Genomic DNA, 25,067 nt, shown 5'->3' on the forward strand with positions numbered 1-25,067 from the left:
CCAACGTGCCCTTGAGTGGCTCAAAGCACTAAATTTCTGGTTAGTGGCTGAGTGTGTTAACGTTGGCACCCCCAAAGGAGTCTACTGGGGACACATCAAATACATAGCAAGTCTGCTACATTCTTGAACAGGCATGTAAACAGGAGGCTATGGATTATGGAGAAGGGGACAATCAACTGTGCTGCAGGGGGGCAGCTGGGAAACACTCAAAAGCAGCTTCTGTTTAGGGTGGGTCATAGAAAAGGGATCGAGTACATGAGGAGAGGAGGAGGGAAGTAGCATTCCAGGAAGATGGAACAACATTAGCAAAGATGTGGGCACATGGGAGCTCACAATGTCTCCAGAGAAGAGCAGAACAACTTTGGGGACAGACATAGCATAAGGAATGAACCAGGAGGACTCCTGGGTGGTGCAAATGACTAATGCACTCGGCTGGGACCAGGAAGGTTGGAAGTTGGAAGCAGAAATGCCTTGGAAGAAGGGCCTGGCAATGGACTCCCAAAAAATAAGCCACTGAAGACCCTCTGGAGTATAGTTCGACACTAACACATGGGGCCTCCATGAGTTGGAGTGAGCTCCACGGCAGCTGGTCTGTGGTAGCAAGTGATATGCAGGGATTGGAGAGATTGTGTGCTGCGCTTAATGAAGCCGGCTTTCCTGAGGGCTGTGGGAGCAGCTGAGAGCTTTAAGACAAGATGGAGCTGACATGGCTGGGAGTGGGTGTCAGAAACATCACTCGAGTGCCCATATGGTGAAGGATCTGGAAACCAAGGTCACGCTGGCAGGCATGGGAACTTCAGAACCAGGCAAGGGGCAGTGGGCAAGGTTGAGGCTGAGATGAGAAATCCTGAACCCACATCGTGGAGTTCCCTCTACCCCCCACCAGGGCACAAAGCGGGGACCTCAAGTTCTTCTCCTTTGTATAAACACGAAACGTTAGTGATGTCTGCAACAGCAGCAGCAACCACGACAACAACAAGGACCACAACTCCACCTCTCATTTTCATATCAATTGGCAGAAATTATCTTTATTAGAAAAATGAAATTTTCCTGTATTTACATTTTTACACTGTAGGACTGGGCACTTTTGTTGCCTTGGGAGTTATGTACATTTCAGTTTGCACACACATTTCAAACCCCATTCCTGAAAGCAGTTGATAACACATTGAACGGAAAGAAAAGACATACGACAAGAAGACAACCGTAGTATACACTTCCTCTATCATAGGAAGGTGTTAAGCAAACGGGTAATTTTGTAGCTATGCTTGGAAATATTGAATACAGTTACTAGCACTTCTTCATGCAGTGGATTAAAACATGACAGGTCTAAACTGCTGCGGTTGGTAAGTGAAACATCTCTTCCCAAATGACAATGCGACCAGAGCACAGCTCGCTTTGGGCTCCACCGTTTGTGAGATCAAGCCAGTTCCAATGTGGGTTTTGAACCGCGATTTGGTGTCGTTGCGAAGAGCAACCCTCTCTGTCTGGCATTCCAGCCCATCAATGGTGGGTTAAAAATGGACCCGGCACGGGCCGCCAAGGTTGTTTCATTCAACTACTTTTCCTGTGGACAACGACCAGCTTGCACATGATGCAGTAAGTCTTACAACAGGAGTGAAAGTGAAGTGTTTCCCCTCTTTTCCTACCAGAAAGGCCATTCTTTATGATTTCATGCTCTGCTTCTTGTTCAAACCACCAATTAACTTGGCTAAGACTTTCCAAATATTCAGCTTGAAATATATACTGTATAAACACATACGCATAAACATTCTAGTGTGATATAAACTAGAGTGAATTCTATCAACTAAGTAATTTGGCAAGCGTATGCTTTTAAATTTGTGTGAGCAGGGGGAATGAACAAAATTAAGATTTCGAATTAACAACAACTCGGAAAGAAATCTTTGGGGACCCTCAGGTTTGGAAGGCATCCGACTCACATCTAAGCGTGGAATTCATTGTATCAAGCAGGCAATGGAATTGTCTGTAAAGATGTTATTCTTGACCTTATTTATTATATCTATATAAAAAAAGGCAACTGATACTCTTTCCCGATGCAAACTCTGGGAAATACAAATGTTACAAGGGCTACTTTCATCTTCCCAAATCCCTCCGAGTTTTCAGACATCACCTGGATTTGACCCTATCCACTGGTCTGAATCTTTGATTTCAACCTGGACCGTCACCTTAATGGTCATGACCCAGAGCTTGCTGTCCACAAACCTAATCAACTTAAGATTATTTTGTTTTTCATAAAATAGATTTAAAAATCAATACTGTGCATTTGCTTGAATTAGCTTCACTGAGAACAGAAATGATTCAGTAAGTCTGAGATGGCCAATGTCAAACCCTCCACTGAATTCAAAAGGCTGTAATTGTTTTTCATGGAAAAACCGAGAATGTTTTTGTTTCTGAACCTTCACTATTTGCTCTGCTGTCAATAGTCTTTTGATTTGAGCCCTTTGAAAGCTTGAAACAGCAAAATGTCAAGTCAATAAGAAGCAGTTAAAATGCCAAAGACAAACTTGTGTTTGCAGAGAACAATTAACCTTATTAATTTCAAAGGCAGCTGCGGTATTAGTTACTGCTATGTTAATATCCTTTTGAAGGCTTCCCTTAAATCCTTCCTAAAGGGGTGAGAGAGAATGAACTGGAAGTTACGAGCTGGGGTCATCACTAATGAGGAATGTTCTAGAATTGCAAAACTGCACAGTCAGTTTCACAGAAGGGGGATAGAGGAAGGGTTTAGGAGGGATGATCTCGGTTTTGGCTTGTTTTCCACAGGCTGCTGACATCCGAGGAAGCTCATCTGAGGAACGGCTCCATTTTAAATCATTTGGTTCTGGGTCCCTGAAGAGCCAGGTCCTTTGAAACCCAGCTCCGTGGAAGAAACACTACCGGCCAAATTGCTCTTTCACGTGCTCCATCTTTTGCATAGCTCAACAACCCCAAGAATGCTGCATGCACCTAGAACCTCAACAACAGAGTCTCAAAGCAGTTATTCGACAGTGATGACCCTTCAGTCTTAAGCTTGAAAGACGTAATGGCTGGAGCATGCCTTGGAGACCAGCACGAAGGTGCTTACAGTCAACTGATACCCTGGAGAGGTTAATTCAGAGCTTCCTAGAAAACCGTTTCCTCCAATCCCAGCTCAGCTTCCTCATCCAAAAGATGGATGTCATTCACCACACAGTAAGCAAAAATGCCAGGAGAGCTAAGTGTGGCTGGAACACGGTTAGGGCTTCGAACATGGGAGATGGGGGATGCAAGGAAGGCGTGCATGGGCTCGGTGGCATTGCCTACACCAAACAGCAGTGCTACATCACTTTGGGTCCCTAGAAAAGTCACCTGGAAATCTTCCAAATCAACACTGTTTGATGGGACAAACTGCATAGACATTCAATGGCTCCAGTTGTCCTGATGCCAGTGACCAGGAAAATCTCTTCTAGGCAGTCGGTAAAAACAAAACAACAACAAAAAAGGGACAGATCATGAATGAAAAGGAAACGAAACAAAACAACAGCTTAGTAGCTGGCCCTCTCATTCCGACCACACAAAGCACTGGCTCATATACGTGAAACACCGTTTCCCAGCCCCGTCACAACTCCGAACCTCATTCTGTCTGCTTTGCAAAGATAACCGAACACACAGATGAAACCGGAGAAAGGGTTCCTTGGAAACTGCATGGCCTTGTCGGAAATGGACCTCCACGTTTGGGAGTGCAGTACCGGAGGACACAGACAGAGAGCATGTCTGTGTCCACACACGTGGGAGGGCATGTGATGCGTGTATGTTTAGCGGGGAAAGCCCTGGTTAGGAAGGGGCTATTTTACATTAGGCACATGTTAAATAGAGAAAATGAGTGTCCCCAGGACCGGGACATTGAACGAGCGCTAGCATGTGGAAGGAGAACACAGTCTTCAAGTCTCTGAAGGGACCATGAGACCTGGGGAGTCTCAAAACCCCCAAAACCAGATAATGGGGGGCAAGATTCATGCAAACTTCCTCCCCACAGTGGCTGATGCTCACGAGAGTGCCCGGGGGTGGGGTGGGGCCTCAGAACAGCATCTCTCTCTTTTGGGCTCCAGTTCCGACCTCCCCGGGGAGACCAGGCACTTCAGGAACATGTCTGGCTTTCAGGATTTATGAAGAAATTCTCGTTGCTGAGAACAACGCTAGCCCTGGTTTCCTTGTCTATAAAATGGGACCAAGCATACTTAGACCTGAAGGTTCTTTAGAGGCTCGCACGTTAGTCAGGGGCCACTCAGTGGAAGCTAACAGCAACGGAAGACAGGAAACACTCAACGATTGTATATTTTGATATTTCTGAATTCAGGGGCTGACAGGGCATCTCAATATTCCAGTCACACACAGAACAAAGTGGACAGAGGAAGAAAGGCAGGCCCCCTCCTCTACATCCCTTGACCCTGCCTGAAATACACCTTGATCCCTCGGCAGTCGCCTTGCCCCATTTTCTCTCTGAAGAACCTGACACGGTCTTTTCCCAGCCATCACAGGAGGCACTTGGGACTTGATAAAGAATTCTCCCCACCCCCTCCCCACTACATTCATCCTCTGGACTCACAAAAGTGTTCTTTATGAGGCTAAGACAAGATCCCACAAGAGCTCCCAGGACACACTCCATCCTTTTCTTTCAGCAGGATCTCTTGATCCTAATCCTTTGAGGATGGTGTCCAACCTTTCCTGGAAGCACATGTCCTAATGCAGATCCACGAGGAGGGATGGCTGGCAAAGGTTGGAAAAACGTTCGGGACCAGATTGTAACAAAGGAAAAGAGGGGGTGTGGCAACCTGTTTAGCGGCTCCTCAGCTTCCTAGAAGCGTAACAAGTTCTAGGGGGGCGTCGCCAGCAGCACCCGCTACATTCCCTGAAGTTACTTACAAGTCTGGGGGGAGAGTCTGATTTTAAGTTTGATCGTGCAATCAGGACACATTCGTTTCCTGGTAGCTGCTTTATTTATCGTGTCTCGTTTTTACTGTTGACAGTCTTTGTTTGCGTTTCGTGGGTCTTTGGTTATCTCTTGGATTAGAGGACTGAATCTCTAGACCGTAAACTACATATGGAAAGAGACTACGTTTTCTATTTCCTTTGCATCCTCCCTGATCCCTAAGTGTCCTTAAATGGAGAGGAGACACGCAGTCAACTTCCACCCAGCTAATCAGTCACACCGTGTTTATCCCTGGCCCGTGGCAGATGGAATATGATCTTAACCATCACTGCCGGCTTTCGTCTTTGGTTTAAGGTTTTATGTGCTATCTCTTGTTGATTCTCCTCAGGGAAAAGGTCCCTGGGAAATGTTCTCTCTCTTCCAGGGCTCTGAGGCACAGGGTATGAGGGAACAAAAAGAAAAACCAAATCCAAAGAGGGACGTTTGTGTCTGTGAAGGGCAAGTGACAAAGAAAGCCAGGCCAGTCTGTGGGGTCCTGTGGTTCTAACCGCAGTCACTAGGGGGCGTCCTCTTGAGAGAAACCTAGAGACCAGCCAGCCTGCCTGGTAAGCAGAACTGAGCCAGGACTCCGAACCTGACGTCTTGGGTTCTAATTCTGGCCTCAATACTCTTGAACTTGATAGTCTTTGACAAATTACTTCGCCTCTGGAGACTACATCGTCTCATCTCCCTCTTCTACCTCCCACTCTTCCAATCTTGGCAGAGTTCTACAAATAATGTTTTTCTAAAACCCTCCTGGGCAGGCACCTTAAGCTGATACTGGACTGAGTACATCTGCTACAAAAGGAAGACAGGGTAAGAATAAGGGAGAGGATGAGGAACTTCAATACAAAACATGGCCTTCGATGGACTTACAGAAATCACACTTGTCCAGATCAGTGTTGTCTCCAGAGTAAATGAGAGAAGAGTGTATCGCACACAGCCTAACCCCGCCCCCCCAAGTTATTTTTTTTCAAAGAAGGTGCCAAGGACCCCGACACTCAACTCTCATTTGGACTCTGTCACCATCCCTAGATCTGAGATTTGAGAAAAAAAAAAAAAAAATAGTACCCACTCTACATCCCCTCAAAATAAGCAGAGTGGGTTTGCCATGTGTTACTATCATCGTGAGCATTTAATTTTTAACATCAACTTTACAGTATGTACAATTGTATTTGGATAACACACTTCCGTGTGGATTGTAGAAATCAAGCATGTATGTTACATACATGTTCACAGGAGCATCTGTATTCACAGGAGGAGTGCACTTGACCGTCTCCACTCTGCACCAAGTGGCAAGCTGACCTCATCTGACATAACTGGAAAGGAACACAGTGTGATGGAAAGGAATCCAATGGAAAAGGGCGAACACGTATTTGGAGAACTTTCCAAGCACACACCCCATACAACCTCCCGTCAGCACTTCCAACCCTGTTTACAAAAAGAAGACGAGGTATCCAGAAACCCTAATAGCATCTCAGATACAAATAAGCACTACTTTTGATAGGCAACTTGCCTTGTATCTAGAACCTGGAACTCATATTCAGTTCCAACCAGTGGATTTCACGTCCACCTACTCAGTTTGTTTTAATTTTTGTTCTTGAAATCCAATTTTATCTACTATAAGCTGAAAAACCAAAACCACTGCCCATGAGATGATTCCAACTCATAGAGACCCTATAGGACACAGCAGAGCAGAACTGCCCCCTAAGGTTTCCAAGGCTGTAAATCTTGATGAAAGCAGACTGCCACATCATTCTCCTGTGAAGCAACTCGTGGGTTTGAACTGCTGATCTTTTGGTTAGCAGGTGGGTGCTTTAACCACTGCACCACCAGAGCTCTGTAGCCATGGTTAATACAAACAGGTTCCATTTCAGAAACAACCCACGTCCCCCTTTGAAGGCATCATGCGGGACAGGTTTGCAGGAAGAAACAGAACAGGAGGGTGGGCCTTGTGAAGGAAAGCATCCCGCACTTCCTAGACAGGACCAGGTTTCTCAAATTAGTATTTATTTAGGTCTTAAACTTCAAGGTATTCCAGTGCAAGGTATTTATCTAGATGACAACTGATTAGGAAAGCTGCACTTTTTAGGTTTAAAGGAGATTAAGTTTTTAATCACCATTTAATTAACACCAACTTTTGTTGTTCTTGTTGTTTCTCCTTTTTCATTAGCAATTCTATCTGCAAAGAATTCAGAGCATTTGTCATTTCCTGAGAAGGATGTGGAATACTAAACACATGACAGTGGTAGGCCTATCCAACAGAGCAAGCACTGGGACTGCATGGCTGCTGTGGACCCTCTAATTAGGGGCCTTGGCTAGCGTCCTATTTCAATGAAACAATTTCATCTGTAAACAAGGTGTAATTTTTGTTTTTCTCCCCAGAAAATACGAGTGAATTGATCTGACTGATTTTGCTGCAGTGGGTGAATTTTAATGCTTTCATCAGAAAAGCTAAGAATGAAGCCGTTAGAGGTACCCTTTGACCGAGGGAAGAGGAAACCAAGTAGACACCCAGGCAGGCTGGGGGCCACAGTGGCAGCTGCATGAGGAAAGATTAGTGGGGAACAAGGAGACTATAATCCTGATGCTGCCCACCTCTCTTGGCAGGAAAACAAATGCGTTAGGGTCTTGCTTTCTTCGAGCACAGGAACCAGAAGAGGCCTGAGAACCGACAGGGGCAGTGATGATGAAAACTACTTTCCAGGAGACCAAACGGTTCCTGGAGCTCCTGGGGGTTGCAAACAGTCAACATGTCGAGCTGCTAATTGAAAGGTTTGCGTTCACCCAGAGGCACCTGAGAAGAAAAGTCCTGGGGATGTACTTTCAGAAGCTCAGCCACTGAAAACCCTGTGGGGCCCAGTTCTACTCACGGGGTCACCATGAGCCGGAGATGACATGTCAGCAACGGGCTGAAGGAGTCTCAGAGCAGAGCTCATGGCCTAGAAGACTCCCCCCTTGAACAGAACATCCACCCACGGACAGAAGCCTGGCCATCTGCAATCAGAAATACCCGTTGCAGAATAAGCTGTGGGTCGACCCATTGGGATGACCCACTGAGAGTTCAACAAAATCACTATGCTCGCCAACGCTGATCTGACCCAGGCAGAGCCTGGGTACCAATTTGGGTTCCGAGATCTTGGGCATCCACAACCTAAGGTCTCAAAGCTGGCTGTGTCATAGGAAAGGTCTTCAATGGGACCACGACTGGGATTCGGTATCTGACTCTCATACCTAGCACCATGTGGGTGCTACTTCCTGTCAGACACGATGCTCTCCACATTCTTTTTCCAAAGGACTGAGCTGACTGGGGTCACCTCAGGACAGCCCCATGTGCTTTCTGTCCACGTGGAAACTGACCGTCCCATCCAAGGGTTGATCTGATTGTGTCTGGGGCTATAACATAACAATACAGGGTCAGTGAATTTAGGGAGGGGGAATCATGTGTGTACTATATATCATGTGTGTACCAGTTTCCAATGACTTCTTTGGGTTTTAAAAGAGGCACGCACTTTCTCATCACATTACTGTTGGTTCTTCTAAAAGTAGGCTTAGAGTTTCTATACCCAGGGAAGTACAGAATTAACAGCAGGAATGATGCTGTTATTAGAAGGCTTTTTGGTCTGTAGACTCAAGTCCAAGGATAATGTGCACTCCCCCTGGAGGGGGCAACTAGCAGCCCCCTGGGTCCTGAGGACACCAGAGGAAGGCAAGAGACCTTCCTGGATTGAGGACATGCCACTGCTCTGCTTTTTGGGGAACTTGGTAATTCATTTCATGCTAAGACACATCAGTCTTGTGAAAGAACAGAGGTGATCCTGGCTGGGAGAAAGTTCTGGAATGCAATGGGAGGGCAGAGACAGAAAGTTCTAAAGGTCTTCTGTACACCTGTCACCGGCACCCAGGCAGCCTCTTTGGACTTCGTCCTCTGAGGTGACTGGAAGACTTTCTAACCCACTGCCTCCCTCTCTCTCTCTCTCCCACTCCCTCTCTCTCTCTTACTGCCTCTGAACTTTACTGCAACTGCTATTCATCTAACCAGAAATACTGCAGATTAGGTGTACTTTTAAGGAGCCCTGGTGGAGTTAGAGGTTAAGCACTTGGCTGCCAACCAAAAAGTCGGTGGTTTGAACCCACCAGCTGCTCCACAGGAAAAGGATGTGGGAGTCTGCCTCCATGAAGATGGCCACCTTGGAAACCCTATGGGGCAGTTCCACCCTGTCACAAGGGTTCGCTATGAGTCAGACCTGATGGCATCTAACAGCAGCACAATATTTAAAAATGCATTTATTGAGGTTGGAACTGTAGGAAATGTTTACTTAATGTTGTTCATGGGTTTTATAATGTTTCAACATTTGAACTAGAAAATCTAGGTCCGCTGAAGTGTGATCCTGTAACCAACCTGTTGCTGTTGATTCGATTCTGACTCATGGCGAGCCCACGTGTGTCAGAGCAGAACTGCCCCCCGTAACATACAAAATACCCTCTTTTCACACTCTGCATGTGCCCAGCATGAAGAGGTGCCCTCTGCCCACAGCCTTTCTTTTCTAATGAGCATTGTTCTATAGCATGTGTGCATGGGTGTGAGCAGAACAAAAACAGGTCACTCAGAAATGAAGACTGTCTCGGGAACTCTTCACATATCTCTGTGGGTGCCACTGGTACGGTCGCCTCCAGGACCACAAATGTTTCCAAGGAGAGAAACCACTTGCCCCACTGAAGCTGATCGGCAACTGGAAGGATGCTCAGGGGAAAGGCATGAGTGTTGCCTATGTTTTGGAGGCTTCTGATTGGAGGAGGTTGGGGCGGAAATTGGAGTGTCCAACCGAATTCCATGACATTAAGGAAGACCATCCTAAAGCCGTGCTAGCCTTTGGCAGACAGATGGCATCGTGTTTCTTACACATATGGCTCCTGGTGCATGACACCACACTGACAGCTCGGGGACAGCGACGCACAGTTAATTAGACACCACCATGGCTGTTCGGGGACTGGGGGAGTGATGGTTACTCTGGGAGGGAAGGGGCAACAGATACTATACAACCCTGAGTCATCACCAGTAGGGGAGACGCAAGCTTACTTACACAGGAGTCTTCGGGGCAATCTACAACAGCCACTGTCAGGGACAGCAGATCCACACACAGACATCGAGGACAAGAATGTGCTAGCTTGTGCAGCTGTGGAAAAGACCATTGAAGCTGAGGGTGAGATCCGAGTCTGTGAAACACACACACTGACATCCAAAGAGATTCCTTTGGCTCTCCCCCTGAGGGTCCCTCTGGCCTCGTCCTCCAGACAGGTCTTGGGGATAGACTCTAACAAGAGCAGCATGGGTACCGCTAACACACTGATGGGCTAGTCCTTGGGGGGAGCCTGGAGGCGCCTGGGGTTGGGGTGTGATGGAAGGCATAAGGAGAAAGCAGGAACTGTCTCGAGCCAGGCTTCCTGATCTCTTGCACGTGTCAATCTCACTACAGTGCAGACGCATTCTTAACTGCTTTGTTTTTGTCTGTGTCAAGTTTGCATGCATACCATACTGCTTATTCTGTAGTAGAGAAACTGCGAGGCGTTTCTGATGAGGAAATTACATGGTGGAATGACCGTAATGGAATATGGAGCATAGGGAATCATACCATCACCACTGGCGGCCAATGTAGTAGCCCCGCCAACACACCAGTGGCTTTGTCCAGGAGACTTGGCCCCACCCCCTTTTTTTTGTTCTACGGTTGCCTAGCTTGTGTCCACCACGCTCAGCACACACCTCACGAGATTCCTGGACTGGAAGACTATGGCATGGAGCCATGTGCAAAAAAGCCAACAACAACAACAAAATACCTCCCTATATCCTCTTCATCTTTGCAGGGCGCTATTGGACATCCAACTTTTGCCCTCCAGAACGTTGGTGACTGTGTATGTTTCCCTATAGATAAAACATCAATGGAAGATTTTAAACATCGGATTCGATACTAGGCATTTTCTTATACACGCGTCTATTGCTGCAGGAATTTAAAACCCTGGGGGTAGAGTACATGTTACTCTTATTTGCAGCGTAAGGCATAACATGCCCTGGGATATACACATCGCTGGGGGCCCGACTGTCCCTGGAGCAGTATGAGGCCGTGGACCTCAAGGACGACCGAAGGTAGCTGTCATTCATTGCCTGGGAGGGCAGCGAGTGTCTGTAAGGGTCCGAGGGGCATCTGCCAATGACTAAGCGTTGGTTGTCCCCGTGGGAGTGGAGGAAAGGATTGTCGGAAGAGTGGTCTGGCAAGAGAGACTTGCTCCTCTTACTGTCCTCCAGACCCCGGGGGAAAAGAGAGCTCTTATTCCCCGTGAGTTTGCTGGACGGGACACTGAACAGGCTCCCGTACAAATTTCCCTCCAGGAACTGTTCCCGGTCCTTGAGGCTTGTGCTCCGGGAGGGCCTGCTGAGGTCTAGCTCCCTGGGCTTGTCCAGGATGTTATCGTAGGAATGCTGACGGCTAATCCTCAGCTTGTTCTTTTGGAACTGGAGGGCGTTGTTCTGTGCCCAGTCCCGCTGGTAGACCTCCTCCTGGGTGACGGGGTTACCTGTGTCCTGGAGCATCTGGTCTTCATCGATGTCGTACAGGTTCCCCATCCTCAGGCAGGCGTCACACTTGAATGGGGACCTCGTGGTGAAGTGGCCCGAGTAGGTGGGCAGGTTGGAGAGGCAGCTCCTGCAGTGCGTGGAGGTCTGCCGGTACCGGTCACTCCCCTCGCTGCAAGGGGAGCTCTTGTCTTTCAAGGTAAAGTGCTTGGAGTAGAGTTTGTACTGGTCATTGTTGGGGGGCCCATCCTCATTGTGGAGGGGGTTCCTGTTCATCGGTAGCGTGGAGTCCCCCTTGCGGAAGTTCTCCTTGTGGTCCTGGTAGGCCTCTGGAAAGTCCACGTTCTCGGAAAGGGCCACGTTTTCAATGAACTGGGGAGGGTCCAAGTGGAAACTGGGCTCCTTCTCCCCGTCAATCGTGTAGATCTTGTCCCTGGGGGAGCTCGCTTTGGTTTTCATGTAGGTACGGTCTACCTCGCCACAGTCCTTGGGGTATTTGGAGGCCATTGACCTTTTGAAGTTGTCCTTGGTCTTGTGGTTTTTATTGTTGTCGGGTTCCCTGTGGCACGTGGCCCGACTCGAAGTTTCTGAAATGTCTGAGTGAGCCACCTCTTCCGGAAGGTACCGGGGACTCTTCAGGGAGTGTGTCCTGTTCTCCACAGCCCCCTCCTCCCTCTGGGAGACTGGGTTTTGGCTCAGCGAATCCTGCCGTAGAGACTCCATGGATTTCTTCCAAAGCTGCCGGGGTCTTGAGTTCCCCTTGGACTCTGTGCTCACGGCCACCTCCACCGTGTTGGGGTTGGACTCGTTGAGGGTTAGAGGGTGTTGGCCCTGGAACACATAGTTATTGAGGTTATCCTTGTGCCTGCTGGCCACAAATGTCTGGAGTTCATTCATGTTGTCCCCAAAAATGCTGTCTTTCCCCTGGAAGGACCTGTTGTCCGAGTATATCAAGTTCCCCTTATCTGAAACCATATCCATGATGAGGGACCCTCTTTGGATGAAGTCGGCAGCTCTCTTGGGTGAATCCATTCTTGAGGAGTTCATGTTGGACATGTTGGAAATGTTTTTGGCTGACCGGAGGAGTTTTAACATATTGCTCTGGGAGCCGGTCAGATTGAAGTCTGGTGACTTCTTCTTTTCTTCAATGTGGACCCCGTGAATGCAGCTGTAAATGCCCTGTGGGGGAGTCAACACAAAACACAGTCAGCAGCAGCAGCAGCAAGCATGAAACCACTACACACCTGAACTTGACCTGCAAAGGTGAGACGTTAACTTCTTTCAAGAGCCCTGGGGGAACAGTGCAACCCAATCTGAATCCTGATAATGTTTCTTGCATCTGCGAGACAAGTTGCAAAGCATCAGGCTTATCTCTCTGGCTGACCCTTGCAAAGAATCACACACTGTGTGTGAGAAACGACAGCCACCAATGCTCACACAACTGTAAGGTTCTGGAGCCCCTGAACTGTCAGGTAAGGCCGTGCAGTTGGCCCTCCCAGCACCCACGTCACTAATCTATGTTTTCATTCAAGTCTCCCAGTGTCATCTTTGCAGTTTGGATGCCAGAGTTAACCACTGACTAGCAAACATTTACTAAGTCAGAGTTAATTCAGGAATTACCCCAACCTGTGAGTTGAAGCTATCCATCAGGGGATAGGACACAAGCTGGCCAATCAAAAACTCCCTCCCCCTGGACACACTGATCAGTCTAAAAGTAGGCATGAAATCCCTGCATGTGCAATCAGACTTTTTTTTTTTTTGGGTGGCGGGGAGAGATAGGGACAAACAGATCTGCCTCGGAAGAAGCCAGAATGCTCCTTAGAAGTGAGGATGGTGAGACTTCGTCCTACATACTTTGGACGTGTTCTCAGGAGGCACCAGTCCCTGGAGAAGGACATCACATGTGGTAAAGTAGAGGGCCGGCGGAAAAGGGCAAGACCCTCAATGAGATGACTGACACAGTGGCTGCGATGCCTGTGAAGACGGCACAGGTCTGGGCAGTGTTCCGTTCTGTCGCACATGGGGTTGCCATGAATCGGAACCCACCTGATGGCACCTAACAACAGCAGATACAGACGCTGGGACATAAAGAAGGGCTGCCACCATGTGGGGACCCAGCCTGAGAGTGAAGTCAGCAGGACAGAGAGAGACAGGGTTTGAATCCCAGGAGCGACCACCTGGACTCTTCACTTACCCAACTTGACAGATTCTTTGTGTGTGTTCGTTTGATCCACATAATTAGAAATCGGTCCTAGTTACCACGAAGAGTGCAGAGTCTGATGACTCGGTGGTGGTACATTTAACTCAATCCAGGAACTGAATGGCTTGCAGACCCCCATGTGTCTCCACACTAAGCATCTTCATCTTCAGGTCTCTTGATACCCTTCCCTTCCCCAACCTTCTTCCTGTCTGAAAAGCAATTGCTGACTTTCCTTTTACTTAACAAGTGTTTTGCACAATCTTAAGAACGCAATCAATGTCACTGAGTTGGACAGGCAGAAACTGTCGAGCTGGTGTAGGCGGCTGTTGTTTTTAATACGTAAGCAATTTTCTTAGGAAATTTAACAGTCTCGAGACTGGTACTGAGGGGGTCTTTGTGTACCCATTCCAGTCCACTGGCATCTGTCAGTCATGTGTTGACCTTTAACCAAACACTCCTTTGTATCCTGTCTAGCAGTGATTATCTGACCATACCCTTTCCCTAGAAAATGTCTTTATGCCTAGGGTCCACGGGAGATTACTTATTTTTGAGAATTTACATGTCTTAAAATGTCTTTGATCCATGCTTACATTTGGTTGGTTGGCTCGGTATAGGCTGCTGGGTTAAAACACATTTTCCCTCAGATTGAGAAGTGTCTCCCAAGCTCCAGCATTACTGTTGAGATCTCATGAGCTGCTGTATGTTTTCACCACCATAATAATAATAATAATAATAATAAGTAGGAAAAAAAAAAAAGAATTTTTAAAAAGTAACTTTGTGTGCAACCAAGGAAAGAGGACTTGGTTCACTCCCCACTGGCGAGGTGATGGGACCCACCACCCCGGGAGCTGTGGGCTCCCTCAAAAGGAAGACAATCAGGCAAAGGCTGTAGAATTCGGCCGGACCCCTCAGGATGGACAGGGAGCCAGCCCCACAAGGGGTTGGTAAAGTGGACGCTGCTGCCAACCTTGGCGTAACGGGGTGGAACCCACCTGGGATTAACTGTGGCCTCTGGTAATGGCGGCCCCGTCTGTCCCCATGGTGGGGATGAGCTTTCACCCACACAGAGGCTTGCGGAACTGTGACAGTGTCGGTCCCATTGCTCTGCTGTATTTTTCTGTCTCCACAACAGAGAATTGGAGCATCTCTTTCTCTGACGCTCACACCCTGGGCTGAGTGGTGAAGGTGCTCTACAGGCCCCTTTCCTCCTTCCTGTGCTGGGTCTTTAGCCACCTCCTCTGTGTCCCTGCGGCTGGCTGTTCTCCTGCCACAGCAACGCCTCCTAACACCAGCAATGGCGCCCGTGGAGCATCCAGGCTGTGGTCTGGAAAGCAAGTCCATGTGGCGCGGATTCCAGAGCTTCCTAACCCTTCATGTTAAGCCTTGCTCTTCCACCCAGTCTCACACTCCTATAGCCTCATACGCTGATCTAGAGGGGAACTGAGGGGGCCAGGGTGGTGCAATGGCTAAGCGTTCAGCTGCTAACTGGAACGTTAGTGGTTCGAACCTACCCAATGGCTTTGCAAGAGAAAGATCTGGCAATCTGCTCTCATAAATATTAACCCCACAAAACAAACCTGTTGTCATCAAGTCAACTCCGGCAGAGCAGAACTGCCCCATGGGGTTCCCAAGGCTGTAAATCTTTACAGAAGAAGCCAGCCTCGTCTTTCTCCTGCAGTGTGGCTGGTGGTTTCCAACTGCTGACCTTCCAGTTAGCAGCCAAGCACTTGACCGCAGCATCATCAGGGCTTCTTTCCATGAAGATGACAGACTAGGAAACCCTATGGGGCAGTTCTAGTCTGTCACATGGGGTTGCTGTAAGTTGGGATGGACTTGACAGCCCCCTAACAATGACAGAGGGACCCTGCCATTCTAGGTAAAAACCACTGAGCTTCTTATACACCTGCAACTGCCAAGGTTGGTGGCTTTTCTTTCTGTTGTTGATATTATGGAAACAGAAAGAAATCCAACTCACTGCCATGGAGTCGGATCTGACCCTTAGTGACCCTTCCTTGGGTTTCCAAGGCGATATCACTACGGAAGTAGCTTGCCCAACCTTCCTTTCGAGGAGTGGCTGGTGGGTTTGAACTGCCAGCCTTCTGGTTAGCAGTCAAATGCCTTAGGCACTATGCCACCAGAGCTACTAATATTATGAAAGTGGTAGTTAAATTTCTTTTTTCCCTTAAATTTTCCATTTTATTTTAATTATCTCCCTTCTCCATGCCCTGAGGACTCTAGGAACGTCCCTCAACCCTGCGACCTCAGAGCACTGTGCCTGCCTGCAGAGATGGGTGAGATGGAGAAAAGCTCATGGAAAAAGTGGGGGCCGAGTTCTTCAGGAAATGGGAGGATGACTGCTTACCACTGTCTCATTCCTGGTACCTCCGGGACAAATAGGACACAGCTAAGGCAGTTAGTGCCCAGGTGCTGGTCTGCCTGGTGAGGCCACAGAAAGAAGCCACAATGATGTGCCCAAGTTTTGGTGACAGCATTCTGTAACCAAGCTGGCCCACCTTCTAGAGGGGCCACTGCCAATGAGACCAAGGGGAGGAGGCAGGAGTCTGGGTTGCACTGGCTGTGAGTCCTAGTGGCCACCGGGCACCCTGGCCTCTGTGCAGTCCTCAGCTCTGGGGCCTCGGAGAAGCCACTGCATCTACTGAGCCTGGATTTCCACTGCTGTAGGATGGGAATCACTCCACTGAAGGTGGGTACAAGGGCAAGATACAATAGTATAAACAAACAAACAAACAAAAAACCCAGCACCTGGCATTGTAGGTGCTCAAAAAATGTGGTGCAACAGAAAAGTGCTCAGCTGCTAACTAAAAAAGGTTGGCAGTTCAAATCCACAGCCACTCAGCTGGAGGAAGATGAGGCAATCTGCTTCCATAAATACTTGGAAACCCTGTGAGGCAGTTCCACTCTGTCCTCTAGGGGCGCTGTGAGCCAGAATTGACTCCATGGCAGTAAGATTGTTTGGGCTTCTCTCCTGTAAAGATTGACAGACTCGGAAACCCTGTGGGGCGGTTCTACTCTGCCCTCTAGGGGCGCTGTGAGCAGGAATTGACCGGATGGCACACACCACCACCATACGTTTGATCCCTAGCGGGCTCTTCTTGTCATCTCACCTTTCTCCTTTCAAAACAGCACGAGCACACGGTACCATTTTGTTAGAGCCGCAGAACCGGGCTTGCTTTTACCACGGAAGACCCATTCTGGAAAGCCAGGCTGGGCCCTGGTTAGATGAGCAGCCCAGCCCTAGTCCGCGAGCCACGTCAATGGGTTCCAGCTTCTGTCTTCCCTGCAGAGGTCTCCCTTTCTTCCCTCCTCTCCACTATTCCCAGATTCCAGCTGCTTTCTGTGGGTTGTGGAGATCAGATGCCTGCCTGGCTCTACAGTGGACGCAGAGGGCAGATAAAGCCAGCTCTGATGAATCAACACGTGGCTACAGTTTGCCCAGTGCTCCCCCAATGCTCCCAGAGCATTCCTAGTGGGGTATGGGCTCTCCTGTCCCCCTGGGTCCCTTGGAACTTGGGCCTGACCCCCAGAATGTCTGACTCCTATTGGTTCAGGGGCCAGCTAGCCAAGGCTCTTCTTTCACTCTGTCTCCAGGCTCCCTTCGTCTCATCGTCTGGGAAGGCTGCCAGGGTTTCCATATCCCTCGCCTTGCCTCTGCTATGCATCTCATCCCTCATGTCTTAGGAGACAAGCGAGGCAGTTCCTTTTGCTGCTGACAGCGAATATATTTTTTTTCTAAATGGGAGTGAATGTATTCTGGAGGAGAGATAAGAGTGAAGAGCATCCCAGAGACGGGAGGGTGCAGTTCTGTGAGCATCGCAGAGACAGGAGGGTGCAGTTCTGTGAGCATCGCAGAGACGGGAGGGTGCCGTTCTGTGAACATCCCTGAGGCGGGAGGGTGCAGTTCTGTGAGCATCGCAGAGACGGGAGGGTGCCGTTCTGTGAACATCCCTGAGGCGGGAGGGTGCAGTTCTGTGAGCCTTAAAAGACAAAAGCCAAAGTCCCAGGAGAAGTTTGGTTCTGGTGCTAAACAAATTCCTTCGCTGAGCTCTGGCCTTCTCCCTGGACAGCGCCAGGAACACAGATATCTCAGGCGTGAGTTTGTGGTGCGTTATCTGGGAGCTTCTCACGGGGCACTGGGCCCCAAGGAGGGCTGTGTGTGCTCACTGGTAGCAGTTTCAAGCCTGTTGGCTGGATGCTGAATATACGTTCAGAAGGAGTTCTGGGCTCCCTAGATCAACACCCCGTAGAAAGGAGTCCACACTCTGAAGCTGATGAAAGCATGCAAGCCGCATTCGCATAAACTAAGTTTCCTCTCTCCCAGTACGATGGCTGGAGTGAGAAGAATCCTGATGTTTTCAGGAAACATGAGGTGAAGCCATAATGGGTTCCATTTTAGCCTTCCTGGCCTCGCTGTCTCCATGCAGAGGATGGGTGCGATCTTACAACCTCAAGGATGCTGTGAGATGCGCTGGCCAAGGAAACACACCTGCCCAGGCCCCCACACACCCACTAGGCACCGTGCATGGGGCAGCTGTGTTGATCTTGGGTTTGTGGCAAGCTGGTTCCTTGCCGTTATCCTCGACGATTCCCCACTGCAGGTTTTATTACAGATGACTGTGTTTACACAATGGAACACTAGCTTCTGTATGTACCTCTGTTGTGTGTGTGTGTAAGATGGTGTGTGTGTGTGTGTGTGTCAGGGTGCATGCACAAGGCAAGTGTGAGAGGCAAGAGGCGTGTTCAGCCCTTGCCCAGAACGGAAGGGCATTTTTAGTAACGTGGAACCCTGCTGTACACAGCCTCAGTGCGGCTCCTCTCTGAGTTCCCACTAATATTGGAAAGAGAGGCAGGAAAGCGTCAGTGAGCATGAGACCTTCCCACTCAGCCATGTCAGATGACACTCTTCCTTCCACATTGGATGCGTATCTTGGAGGACAAGTTAGGTGGTTGTTGGGACTTGCCATTGAGCTGGCTGTGACCCATGGCGACCCCATGTGTGCAGAGTACAACTGCTCTCCAGGGTTGTCAAGGCTATGACCTTTTGGAAGCAGATTGCTGGACCTGTTCTCCAAAGTGCCTCTGGGTGGGTTCCAACCATCAAGATTTTGGCTAGGAACCCTCTGCGCTACCCCGAGCACTGGCTGAACTTGTTTCACAAGCCAAGTATTAGCTGAGGAGTGGGAGGGTCAGTGAGGAAGCAGGGCCCCTGCAGCCTTGCAGGACCTGGGAGTGACGGTGACTGGGAGTTTCCAAGGAGCCCTACAGGTCTCTGCACTGCTCCCATGGTAGGGGCAGGAAGTGCGGGAGCAGGTTCTAAGGTTCAAATTCCAGCCTGTGACCAACAGGATACCAACACCTGGCCTCATGCTGCCTGGTCCCCCTCCACTCCGCCTCTTAAGACACTTGGAAGGGAGAGAAGACTTTAGTTCACTTCTCATTATGGTGACCCTATCAACGTGGCTTCCTTAATGGTGGCTCAGAGGTGGAAACACGTGTACAAAAAACAAGCGGGATTCACAAGTATCACAATGGTGTGTGTGTTCTCGATAACTCCATAATCATGAGATATGAAAAGCCTTGAGGAAATGGCTGGGAGAAGCAGTTTAAGTTGGCGTAGTACCTGGCTCTACACAAGCACACTGTTATTTTTAAGTGATCTACGTCTTCAGATGCCATCAAGCTAATTAGGAAATACGCATTTGCACAGAACCCAATTTTGGAGTGCAACCGAACGAGAAAGTAAACCCTCCTCGCTAAGCTAGCGTGGACCTCCTCAAGCTCCAAAGTTCTTGAAATGACCAAATGCAAAGAATGCACAGATTTCTTTTAAAGAGATTATCTCCTTTGCTCAGCAAACAGCAGATAGGATCAACTGTTTTTAACAAAAGTCTTTCACCATGTTTCAAATACTGATTTTTTAAGTTCTTTCGGAATGAGAAAATATCAGGTTGGCAAATAGAGGAGATGGGTAAAGAGATGGACAGACAGGTGATAGGTAGGAAGGGAGGTAGATAGGTAAGCAGACAGAAGATGGACAGGAAGATAGACAGACAGACAGAGAGGCATGCTGTTGTTGTTAGGTGCCGTTGAGTCAATTCCAACTCAGCTACCCTACGTACAACAGAACAAAACACTGCCCGGTCTTGTGCCATCCTCATGATCCTTGCTACACTTGAGACAGGCTGCAGCCACCGTGTCAATCCATCTCATTGAGGGTCTTCCCCTTTCTCACTGATCTTCTACTTTACCTGTACGATATACACCAAAAAGCCAAACCCACTGCTGTCGAGTTGGTTCTGACTCACAGCAACCCCTCCTCGAGTTTCTGAGGCAGTATCACTATGGAAGTAGATTACCCAGTCTTCCTTCCGAGGATTGGCTGGTGGGTTTGAACCGCTAGCCTTCTGCTTAGCAGTCAAATGTCTTAGGCGCTATGATACATAGACAGCTATCTACTTCTGTAGCAATACTGCCTCGGAAACCCAAGGAGGGGTCGCCATGAGTCAGGTCCGACTCGACAGCACATAACAACAACAACAAATATATATATATATATATATATATATATATATCCCCAAAAAACCAAACCCACTGCCATGGAGTCAACTTCGACTCACAGTGACCCTCCATTGAGTTTCTGAGGCAGTAACTCTCTACAGAAGTAGATTGCCCAGTCTTGCTTCTGCAGAGTGGCTGGTGGGTTTGAACCACCAGCCTTTCCATTCCCAGTCAAATGCCTTAGGCACTATGTCCCCAGAGCTCTTTAGGTAGCTATATAGATGTATGCTACATAGGTAGCTGTATGGATGTATAGGAGCTCTGGGGGTGTAGTGCCTAAGGCATTTGACTGCTAACCAGAAGGCTGGCAGTTCAAACCCACCAGCCACTCCTCGGAAGGAAGCCCAGGCAATCTACTTCCGTAGAGATACTGCCTCAGAAACCCAAGGAGGGGTTGCTATGAGTCAGATCTGAGTTGAGGGCAATACATGTTTTTCTCCCCACAAAAGGCAAAATTCAACTGGGGCTGGGCATGACTGCCCCCTATAGATATGATGAGCATGATGCAGTTTGTCATAGGCCCCAGCATTCCCTATCGCTTCCCTCCCTTGGGCACCCACATTCAGTTGCCATTGCTCATCTCACTTGTGCTGTTTTTCTCATGCCCAGTCTGCTTTGCCTATTCTCATTCCCCTTCTAGCTTCCACGGTCATCTGGGTTTGCCACCCCTGACTCTGAGCTGACAAAGTCAGAGTGCCCTTCTGAGAAGGCCAAGAAGGGCTGGGGAGTAAGGAGAGCATGGGAAGACCCCACTGAGAAGTCTCAGAATCCCAGCTTCTCCGGAAGCCTCGTGCTGCTCCGGACCTGCCTGCCATCCGAGGAAGCAAACGTCACGGGTACTGACCCTGCTGATGGAGAAGAGCAGCCCAGGGCGGTCGGAGCACACGCCCGTGAAGCAGAAGCGCAGTTTCCAGTAGAAGAGGTGCTCCCAGATGAAGGTGATGAGGCTGAGGGCCATGGCGGCCGCCAGCATATAGAAGACGCCCGCCATGTTGTCGATGTCCAGCTGACTGCTCATCACCTCATTCTTCTCGTTGTGGCAGATCCCCGTGAGCCACAGCGTCTCCAACTCCTCCATCTCACCTGAACGGAACACAACAGGCACAGGCTGTGAGGACCAGGGCATGCACACTGGGGAAGACGCCTGCAGGTCTGGATAGAAGTGGGTGCACCCTGACCTTCCGTTTACAGCTGTGTGATTCAAGTTCTTCTAGCCTCCCGTCTGGTCACTTACGCGAGGCTAATACTGATAATATTGCCCACCTGATACAGCCACAGCATCCCTGGCTGATGCAAATGGTTAATGAGCTCAGTTGTGATCTGAAAGTTTGGGTGTTCAAGTCCACCCAGAGATGCCCTGGAAGAAAGGCCTGGTGATTCACTTCCATTGAAAACCCCACAGAGCACAGTTCTACTCTGAGACATGTGGGCTACTGTGTGTTAATTCTGACGTGGCCACTGGTTAATATAGTTGCAGTGAGGATGAAATGAGATAATGTACATAGGGATCTTAACAGAATCCCTGGCTTTACTGCCACTGGTATTGTCACTATACTCCCCCCACCCTCCTTTCCTCTACTCCTGCCTCTGACACCCACCCAAGTCAAGAATGGGACCCAGGGATAAACTGGCACCTACGGTGGAAAGACTTGCACTTTCATCCTAGCTTTATTACTTCCTGGCCATGTGGCCTGGGAGCCACAGTCAGCCTTCTGTGAAATGGGTACACTAGTAACACAGCCCTCGTGGAGTCAGGATGAGGATCAACTAGGATCACAAACGTGTAATCCCTGCCTCAGAGGATGTCCTCAACAAACGGGAGCCATTGTAGGACTGTTGTGAAGGAAATGCCTAGCACTGTGCTTGGCACATGGTTTTTGTTGTTGTTAGGTACCACTGAGTCCGTTCCAACTCACAGCAACCCCACAAGACAGAGCCGAACTGCTCCACAGGGGAGCCTAGGCTGTGATCTTTACGGAAGCAGACTGCCAAGTCTCTCTCCCTCGGAGCCACTGAGTGGGTTCAGACTGCCAGCCTTTCAGTTAGCAGCTGAGTGCTTAAGCACTGTGCCACCAGGGCACCTTTGGCACATGGCAGCTCTCAGATTCGTACCACCTTCCCCCCCCCTTTATAGCATCCAAGATTACTTCAAAAAGTCACCCAAGTAGTGCACTTAGGATGCAAGACTGAATTGAAAAGAGATATCATCACTGGGTCTAAGTGGCTCCTTGCCAAACTCAACACCCCCCACTTAAGTAGGCAATTAAAGAAGCAAGTGAATTTTTCAATGGGGGGAAACAAAAACATGCTTAGCATTATTTCTTTTTATCAAGGTGCCATTTAGGGGGAAATTCTCTGATCTAAACGTCTACCAATTACACTTCTTAGCAATTCTCTGAACTATGGCATTTCGACTATGATTCAGGCATTAAGATATATCCCTCAAGGACAGTGAAGATCAAGGACATAAAAACTACCCAAACCCATCAATGTCAATTCCGACTCACAGCGCCCCTAGAGGACAGAGTAAAACTGCCCCATAAGGGTTACCAAGGCCATCAATCTTTATAGAAGCAAAGCCCCAACTAAACCAAGGAAGATGCATATAATGCTAAATAAAATGTATGGCTACAATTTGTCTGTGTCTGTGTGTGTGTGTGTGTGTGTGTATCTCACACATACATAATCTTAAGGGTGGTCTGTGCGACAGTGGGTAAGGCATTTCACTGTTAACCAGAAGGCTGTCAACTCAAGCCCACCATCTGCTCTGTGGGAGGATGATGAGGCAATCTACTTTGTAAAGATTTATAGCCTTGGAAACCCTTTGGGAGTCACTGTAAGTCAGAATTGATTCAACGGTTGTGGGTTTGGTTTTTTGGTATATAATCTTAAGATGTAATAAGAGACATGCAGAGAAAAAAAAAAAAAGGAAACATTTCAGATGTTTACAGTGATTCTCTTTTAAAGAGGCTAATTATAATTATTGCTTTCACAGTTGTTTCTTTTTATATGTTTAGTCAAAACCATTGCCATGAAATAAATTCCGACTCACAGGGACCCACTAGGACAGAGTACATCCAAGGCTGTAGATCTTTACAGAATTAGACTGCCACATCTTTCTCCCAAGGAGTAGCTGTTGGATTCGAACCACCAAACTTTCAGTCAGTAGCACAACACTTAAGTGCAGCACCACTGGGGGTCCTTACATTGGTTAAAATCAGCATATATTATTATTTTTTTAATTTATTGTGATTTGGGTGCAAATTCACAAAGCAGATTCGCTTTACCCTCAACAGTTTAAGCACATTTGGTTTCAAGGCCCCGATTACAATGCCAACAGTAAAAAGCTCTCTCCCAGCTCCATCTCCAGGGCCGATGGTGGCCGGATCCAGGTGAGGGGAGAGACGGCACACCCACCCAAGGCAGGAAGCGGGAAAGCCAGGGCCGACGGCAGCCGGCTCCAGGTAAGGGGCGGGCAGAGAGGTTTGGAACAGCTGAGGGAGACTAACTTGTCTGTCAGTTTGTCGTACTGTGGTGGCTTGCATGTTGCTGTGAGGCTGGAGGCCGTGCCACCAGTGTTTCAAATGCCTGCAGGTTCGCACATGGTGGATAGGTTCCAATGCAGCTTCCAGACTGAGCCACACTAGGAAGAAGGAAAAGGCCATCCACCTTTCAAAGTATTGGCTAGGGAAAACCTTATGAATAGCAGAGAAACACTGTCTGATACATTACTGGGCAAATTTATGAATAGCCCTGAAACACTGTCCAATACAGTGCCAGAAGATGAACTCCTCAGGTCTGAAGGCCCTCAAAACACAACTAGGAAAGAGCTGCCTCATCACAGTAGAATGAATCTTAATGATATGGATAAAGTAAAGCTTTCTGGACCTCTATTTGCTGACGTGAAATGACTTAAACTGAGGAGAAATAGCTGCAAACATCCATTAATAATCAGAACATAGAATGTATGAAGTATGAATATAGGAAAGTTGGAGTTGTTAAAAATGAAATAGAATGCATAAAGATTGATATCCTAGGCATTAGTGAGCTGAAATGGACTGGTTTTGGGCATTTTCAATCATACAACCATAGGATCTACTATACTGGAAATGACAAATTGAAGAGGAATGGCATGGCATTCATCATCACAAGGAATGTTTCAAGATCTGTCCTACAGTACAATGCTGTCAGTGATAGGATAATATCCATATGCCTACAAGGAAGGCCAGGTAATACTACTATTATTTATTATTCAAATTTATGCACCAATCACCAAAGCCAAAGATGAAGAAATTGAACATTTTTACCAACTTCTGAAGTCTGAAATGGACTGAACATGCAATTAAGATGTGTCGGTTACCACTAGTGACTGGAATGCAAAAGCTGAAGACAAGGAAGAATCACTACTAGTTGGAAAATTTGGCCTTAGTGATAGAAATAACACTGGAGATCACATGACACAATTTTGCAAGGCTAACAACTTATTCATTGCAAACATCTTTTTTCAACAACACAAATGGTGGCTATACATGTGGACTTCACCAGATGGAGTATTCAGGAATCAGATTGACTGCATCTGTGGCAAAAGGAGATGGCAAAGCTCAATATCTTCAGCCAAAACCAGGCCAGGAGCTGAATGTGGAACAGACCATCAACTGCTCATATGTAAGTTCAACTTGAAGTTAAAGACAGTTAAAACAAGTCCACAAGAGCCAAAATATGACCTTGAATATATCCTTCCTGAATTTAGAGACCATCTAAAGAATAGATTTGATGCA

At 48.1% G+C, this 25,067-nt stretch overlaps 1 protein-coding gene across 1 annotated transcript in view; it reads right to left on the minus strand.

The window, feature by feature from the left end:
* Nucleotides 1–10,892: 10,892 nt before the first annotated feature.
* Nucleotides 10,893–25,067, minus strand: part of GRIN2A (glutamate ionotropic receptor NMDA type subunit 2A) — a 538,812-nt gene continuing 524,637 nt past the window's right edge. The window contains exons 12-13 of the mRNA XM_007939726.1: nt 21,134–21,372; nt 10,893–12,692 (exon numbers count right to left, since the gene is read on the minus strand). Of these exons, the coding sequence (XP_007937917.1) occupies nt 10,893–12,692; nt 21,134–21,372 (2,039 nt within the window). The remainder of the gene's footprint in view (nt 12,693–21,133; nt 21,373–25,067) is intronic.

This window comes from Orycteropus afer, unplaced genomic scaffold (assembly GCF_000298275.1).
Source record: "Orycteropus afer afer isolate SDZICR_OR568_19922 unplaced genomic scaffold, OryAfe1.0 scaffold00061, whole genome shotgun sequence".
Classification (NCBI taxonomy): domain Eukaryota; kingdom Metazoa; phylum Chordata; class Mammalia; order Tubulidentata; family Orycteropodidae; genus Orycteropus; species Orycteropus afer.